General features: G+C 34.8%; 1 protein-coding gene across 1 annotated transcript in view; it reads left to right on the forward strand.

Annotated features, from left to right (window-relative positions):
- The window catches only part of LOC107667272 (galactose-1-phosphate uridylyltransferase-like), a 122,684-nt gene that overhangs the window by 78,200 nt on the left and 36,361 nt on the right, over positions 1-8,123 (forward strand). Inside the window, exon 9 of the mRNA XM_016458902.1 lies at positions 6,475-6,558. Within this exon, the coding sequence (XP_016314388.1) occupies positions 6,475-6,558 (84 nt within the window). The remainder of the gene's footprint in view (positions 1-6,474; positions 6,559-8,123) is intronic.

Here is an 8,123-nt window from a genome sequence, read left to right on the forward strand (position 1 = left end):
CAAGTGCAGTATGGAGTACCTCAAGGCTCAGTACTAGGGCCGTTACTTTTCACGCTTTACATGTTACCCTTGGGAGATATCATCAGGAAACATGGTGTTAGCTTTCACTGTTATGCTGATTATACTCGGCTCTATATTTCTTTGCGGCCCGGCGAAACCAATTTGAAAGCCAATTTGAAAAACTAACGGAATGCATAGTCAATATAAAAAACTGTATGACGAGTAATTTCTTACTGCTAAATTCTGAAAAAAAAAAACAGAAATGTTAATTATCAGATGATAAGAGCAGAGACAGATCCCCAGTGAGGACCTTGTCTCCTAGACGGCCATCGGGACAAGACCACGGGAACCAGACTGAGCCTGGTTTCTCCCAAGGTTTTTTTCTCCATTCGGTCACCAATGGAGTTTTGGTTCCTTGCCGCTGTCGCCTCTGTCTTGCTTAGTTGGGGACAGTTAATTACCAGCAATATCATCTACTTGATTGCACAGATACTATTTAAACTGAACTGAGCTGGACAATGGCACCACTGAATTCAATGATGAACTGCCTTTAACTGAATATTGAGTGTTTACTATTGTCCTTCTGCATTATTGACACTATTTTCCTATTTGATACTGTAAAGCTGCTTTGACACAATCTGTATTGTTAAAAGCACTATATAAATAAAGGTGATTTGACTATTCTATTCTATTCTATATCGACCTTTAATGAAAACATTTCATGTTTTAGTTATTAATTTATCTATTTACTTACTCATTTGTCAATGGTAAAAGCTTAATTATAAATGAAGGAATGAATGAATGAATAAATAAATTCAGAATTTCATTAAAGGTCACTGAGGCACTCTTATCATAAAATAATAGTTTATATATACAATTTTTACATTAATGATTTTATTGTATAATTATTTGTGCGCACACACACACACACACACACACACACAGATATGCACACATACATTCTTGTATTTTAATATTTTTAGAGAGAGAGAGAGAGAGAGGATTTTATGAATTGATATTATATTTATTATAATTTATTATAAATGCATACATACATACATACTTCGATCATTGGTCACATTTTGTTCTGCAGTACACGTGTGCATAAATCTCAATAGCACAAAAATAGCTAAATATATCACAGTTCAGCAAAATTGATTGTGTTACTTTTACTTTTGGCCGTGACTTTATAGTCATTCCATTTGGACTGAATTATGAGGATGTTTTTTCCCCTCACAGTCAAATTTATTTTTACTCTGTAAATTCTGTCAGTCACGAAACGAAGAGAGCCGCGGGAGAGAGCTCACATTTAGAAACTCCCTTTGATTCGCCGTCTGTGCTTAACATTTCTGTCTGAACCTTTAAAGACACCTTGCTCTCTACCTCACATCTGCTTTGACAAAATATCTTCTTAAAACCTCACATCTCCTTGTCACATCGCCCAGTGCCCTTTTCCCGCATCGGACTTGACACACGTAGCCACACACTCATACACACCTACGCACTTCTCAGTTGTTATTAAAGTTGCCCTGTCAGTGCCAGAAAAAGTAAAGGAGAGGCTTTCGAAGCTGTGACACCAGATAAACATTCACCTCCTGGATACATGTCTCTCACGCTCGCAGGCTTAGTTCTGACAGACTTAATCCAGTATGTAAATAAACGTCAGGGAAATTACCGAGCAGGTCAGCCGTTGTCAGAAAGAGCGGCGGGGAACCACACTAGATCACAACCCCACTTTGAGCCTGCCAATTACAGAGGCCATCACCCAGACGACATTCTGACATTCAACATCGAGGGATGTTGTTTGTTTTTCTGATAAAGCGCTGTTTTGAACTGTAGTTTGAAGGCTTGATGACACATGTTGATGCTTTTGTGGAATCTTCTTTCTTTCGGGAATCTATCGACTTTTATGTTTGTGAGGATAATTAACCGAGCGCTAATCCAATTTCGTGGATAGGCTATACCGCTTCGAATCACAGAGCCAAATGTATAGTGTGCTGGAATGCTTGCAACAGACCAATTATGGTCTAAAGAACGCTTGTCTTTTTAAATATTCATGAGCTTTATAGAAACTTTCACACACAGTGTTGACGTGAAATGCGCTAACCGGATTAGTAAAAAACCTGATCCACTTTAAAGCACATTCTGGTCAATCTGATTGACATAAAAACAACTAACAGCAGTTGTTTCTTTCTTTCTTTCTTTCTTTTCTTTTCTGAATTAATTGACACCACAATAATCTCTTAAATAAAAGAAGTGTGCTTAATAGTATTGAATGTGCACTTGTAGTGAACATTGATGTGAAAATGCACTTGGTTGTAATTCATGAATGCTTTGAACCTAATGTTAGTCTCTTTTGAAGACCAGCAGATTATTGCTGAAGTGAAAACATTAAAAAAAAGACTGTAAATAAAATGTACTGTACTAAAATATATAATTTTATATAAAATAAATATTTTACTAAATATTTTGGAATCTAAAGTTGTTATAAAATCGATGCCATATGTCGAAATTATGTTCCAAATTGGAAGTTGATATAAAAAAAATTGAGGTTCCTGTTAGATTTTGTTTTGGCGTTATTCCAAAAATAGCCAACGGATGACACCCAAACACCATTTTTTTAAATGCATTTTTATTTATACACAAATTTATACATTTTTTTCACAATATTACTTCCATCACAAAAACCGAATATGGAAAATTGAGACTCAAACCTTTTCAACAATATGTGTTTTGTCAAGATTATAAAAAGTTTTGTTCATAAAATATTGTAGTAAATTTTGTAATATGACACTTGACACCGCCCACTAGTGGGAGGAACCCACAGAAAAGATTTAAGGTACCGTTTCCATGGTAATGCAATGTCTGATTTCAAAATAGTTTTTATAGGATGAATTTTAAGTGTTTAAGCTTTCAAATGATATCTAATTTAGGATGATTACTAAAATATGTGATAAGGAAAAAAAGGCAATAAATGAAGAGTGACAGTTAACAGGTTAAAGTATAGTTTAATAAACTGAACTTGCAGATAATACAATGTTAAAGAAATAAAAGACCACTTAAGTGTACTTTAAGCAAGTCCACTGCACTTTGTGAGAAATGTAAAATTAAAAGTTTGATGTTAAAGTACATTTTAAATCATTATGTTTTAATAATCTTTTGCCATGCTTTAAAGAAGTAGACTCTTTTTGATGTGTTGACTAGCATACTAAAGCACATGTAAAATACTTGATTATAATCTTAACGGTAGGGTGTTAATATTTTATTTTTGAATGTACTAAATTGCAAATTCAACATTACATGACGTTAAAAATACATTTAAATACATGACATTAATATATTTTAAGTTACCATACATTCAACAGTAGCCTAAACATTAACCATATTTCAAAGACAATATAATTATAAAATTACATAAAATATGTATTAATTCCTACTTAAGTGGGTCAAAAAAGCACTCTGATGTTTAACTAATTGCATAAATTTAAACTACACGCATTTCCATTGAATTGCACTTAACATGTGTCCAAAAACATTACATTCAGCTCACATGTTCTCAGAAGTCTATTATTTTATGTTCCAAACTTGAAGTTGATATCACAAAAATTTAGATTTTGTTTAGGCATTATTCCAAAAATAGCCACCGGATGACACTTTAACTCCACTGATTTTTTTTTTTTATGCATTTTTCCGTCACAAATTTATAACTTCAGCTCACATGTTCTTAGAACTCAATTATTTTAAAGTATATTGTTTTAGAAATAAGTGCTCTTATTAATTGTATACTAAAGTGAACTACTTTTTCACAATGGAGATAAGTGTTCATCAGTGCCACAGTAGTGATAATTCCCTTTGTGGGGTTCAAACTATAACGACTATTGCGTTCAACAGACTTTCCATAGCGTCAGTAGACCTACATTTGATAACTCAGCCAATCCCTGTTGAAAATCCTTCATTTCAAATCCTCTAATGTATTTCATCATTTGCACCTGAGACCATTTGCTCACTCTTTTTGATATATGCACATAAAAATGTATCAATCATGCAGATGAACAGTCTAATGTGTAACGTAGATGAAAATAGGCCTCATCAGCTCTTGTTTAACATGGAGATTGGGAAATTGTTTCGAATTGTCTGTGAGCTGTGACGCTCTCCCATTGTTCCAGTCGAGGAGACTGCCTGAGGACCACAGACTTCCAGCCTAGCATGTAATCTATTTTATCGGCTGACAAACCAAACATTTCCCTGAGTAAGTGCCGGAGCTCTCAGCAGTTTTTAGGCCAACACTTTTCAGACCAAAAGGCTATATTTGAATGCATGTAACTCATTATTGCTTAGTTAGCACACGCTTTCTTATCCGAACTAACAAAGGGTGTTTTTACACTTGATTTGTTTTCGGAAAGTTGTTCACAAGAATTAGACTTACATGTGTACTCTGCAAATGAACTCGGGAGGTGGTCTAAATACATTTGGCTTTGTGCTTGCAACAATTTTGGGCATTACATGCAGAGATGCAGCAGATTACTGCAATCTGCCATACTTTACTAGGACTGTACAGCATCACTTATCCACTCTGACCTGAATTGGCTCTTAAAAATGTTGAATGTGCACTTGATTACATTGCATCTTTGGATATGCTTGGTTGTAACACTAAATAACTGCTGCCACAATTGCTAGAAATTGCAGGTGGTTTGTGAACAAGATGCAGTTATTTTATTATTTTATTTTGTGCTAAAAAAAGTTTGCAAAAGTGACGCTAGTATGTAGTGAATTCACCCCGTATTGTGAATGGAGTCTTTTTTCTATTTTCTAATATATTTTTAAACTTGTTTTATTTTTTTTTCCCCAAATTATTATTTTTTTTATTTAATGGTTAAATTAAATGTTAGTAATCGAAAAGCATGTCTACTTAATTGAAATAATGAAACTTTTACAATGTAACAACAATGTGTTAAAAGGTAAAACAATTAACATTTATTAAATTAAAATTTTAAAGCCCTTTAAAAATCCACCCTTCCATTTTATTTTTACACATTTTCCCCTCATTATAATTAAATTCAATTCAATTCAAGATTATTTGTAGAGCGCTTTTCACGATACAAATCGTTGCAAAGCAACTTTACAGAAAATTAAGTTTCTACATTTGAACATTGCTGGATTCTGTTTTAATATATTTATTACATTTTAATAATAAAAAGTACATATGTTCAATTTAATTCAACCATTTAAATATTTATTTAAATTTTCACAAAAATAAAGCCCTATGAAATATTTTATCTTCTCAGAAATTAATTCAATACAAACCTATTATCAAAACAGTGCCCATTAAATGAAAGTATAAAACGATTGAATTAACCTTTTAAAATGTAATAAAATGAAAATTTAACAATTCCTTTTAATTTTTATGGCAAAAAAAGTGCTGCACAACAGATGTTTACTGTTAAAAATGAATGGAAGAACAATTATGTGATGTTCCTTAAATACAATTGTATTATTTTTATTATTTTGAGAAGTACTCTCTACTTTAAAACAGTAATATATTTAATAATAATAATAATAATAATAAATACATTTAAAATAATTAAATAGCTCTTTTTGTGCTTTCATATTCACAGACACTAGCATGACAAAATCACCATATTGCAATTTGATTAAGTGTATAGCACAGTTTTTATATTTATTATCCAAAATTTGCCAAATTCTGTGACATTCTGAGTTATACTATAAATTACATGTTTTGTTTTTTTTTTTCATTTTCCATCTGGATTCTGCAAATCCATCTGTGTTTTCCAAATTGCAGGTCACTGTTCACAACCGAAAAGAACCAAAATGATCAGAGGTTTTTGAAGGGTTTAAACCTGTATCCTCTGGGTTGCAAGCAGAGGTACAGAGATGTAGCTACTTAGCCCATCATGCCATAAAGATGCAACTACCCAAAATCAACATCTTGTAATAAATATAGTCAAACTTTCTTTTAACTTGTTGGACCAAGAAGCGTGATGCTGTTTTTGGCTCAGCTGTTCCACTATCAAAGTTTATTAAATCTGAGTCCTGATTTTGCTGTCATTATTTATTAAATTACCAAGGCAGCTGTTGTTTTCCTGAGAAAAACAAGCTTGCATTCACCAGCATGTCTTGAAATCATGAATCACTCTTGAAGGACAAATGCAATTTACTGACTGGAGCGGTCAAAAGGTCGCTTCTTTCTGAAACGATACGTGTTGTCATTTCATTTAGCGAGGGAGACGCAAACCATCCATCTTAGTTTTGGTGGCTCTGTGTGTGAGTCTAGTTTTGTTTGGCTGAAAAACAAAATGAATGCACCTCCTGGCCATGAAAGGCGCTCGGGTGAAGTGCATGGCGTCTGTAATGAAACCAGGCTGGATAAAACCCAAGCAATATTGGTGGAAAATTGAAGTCAGTTCTTCCCAGTTCAACCTTTTTTTATTGTTCACTCTCTTTCCTTTCCCGCAGGTCTGGCATCCATAATGAAAAGACTCCTGGCGAAAAATGACAACCTCTTTGAGGACTCCTTCCCCTATTCAATGGGATGGCACGGTAAGAGAATGCATCTGATATTGCAATCATAGAGGAGAAGTGGGGGAAATTCAGCAATGAGCCTTTTTCCCCACATATGGGAGGTGTTGCCACTCGTCTTGTTTCCATGGAGAAAAATAAAAAGGAGGCAGGGAAAGATGCTTCCTTCCTTTTTTTTACTGCCCTCTGCTCAATAACTTGTGGCATTGTCTTTGGTTCAGCGTTGCATGTCTACTGTGCAATGTGGTTCGAGAATGGATGTTAAAATGACTCGTGGCCTCAAGTAAAACTGTCGAGGTGTTTTAGGCAAATTGCTTGCGGATTAAGCTCTCTGATGCCTCTTTACTCAATGCTGCAAAAATGCTTTAAATATTTTTCCTTGATAATGGGAAATGCAGGCGTGACTCATCAGGTTGATGAATTATTCATGAGCAATATTACTCTCTGGGTGATGTTGTGTCTGTTGTGTGCTCTTCTTAAAACACTGCTGTGAATGTAAACTCAGGGGTGTGGCTGAACTACACATACTGAAGAAATAGATAGATAGATTAAGTTGAATAGATAGATTAATTTGACAGACAGACAGACCGATAGGCAGACAGACAGTAGTCAGATAGATGGATAGATAGATAGATGGATGGACGGACGGATGGACGGACGGACGGACGGACAGGCAAGCAGGCAGACAGACAGACAGTAGTTAGACAGATAGACAGATATATAGATAGACAGACAGACAGATAGATACAGACAGACAGACAGACAGACAGTAGTTAGACAGACAGACAGACAGATAGATAGATAGACAAACAGACACACAGACAGATAGATACAGACAGACAGACAGACAGTAGTTAGACAGATAGATAGATAGACAGACAGACAGATAGATACAGACAGACAGACAGACAGACAGACAGACAGTAGTTAGACAGATAGATAGATAGACAGACAGACAGACAGACAGTAGTTAGACAGACAGACAGACAGATAGATAGATAGATAGATAGATAGATAGACAAACAGACACACAGACAGATAGATACAGACAGACAGACAGTCGTTAGACAGATAGATAGATAGACAGACAGACAGACAGACAGTAGTACAGATAGTAGTTAGACGGATAGACATATAGATGGTAGATTGAAAGAAAGACAGTTGATTGACAGTTTGACGGATGGATGGACGGATAGATAGACAGACACACCGACAGACAGACAGTAGTTAGACAGATAGATAGATAGATAGATAGATAGATAGATAGATAGATAGATAGATATAGATAGACAGACACACCGACAGACAGACAGACAGACAGACAGTAGTTAGACAGACAGACAGATAGATAGATAGATAGATAGATAGATAGATAGATATGGATGGATAGATAGACAGACACACCGACAGACAGACAGACAGACAGACAGTAGTTAGACAGATAGATAGATAGATAGACAAACAGACAGATAGATACAGACAGATAGATACAGACAAACAGACAGACAGTAGTTAGACAGATAGATAGATAGATAGAAAGACAGACAGACAGATAGATACAGACAGACAGACAGACAGACAGACAG

The sequence above is a fragment of the Sinocyclocheilus anshuiensis genome, unplaced genomic scaffold (genome assembly GCF_001515605.1).
Source record: "Sinocyclocheilus anshuiensis isolate Anshui unplaced genomic scaffold, SAMN03320099.WGS_v1.1 scaffold952, whole genome shotgun sequence".
Taxonomy (NCBI): Eukaryota; Metazoa; Chordata; class Actinopteri; order Cypriniformes; family Cyprinidae; genus Sinocyclocheilus; species Sinocyclocheilus anshuiensis.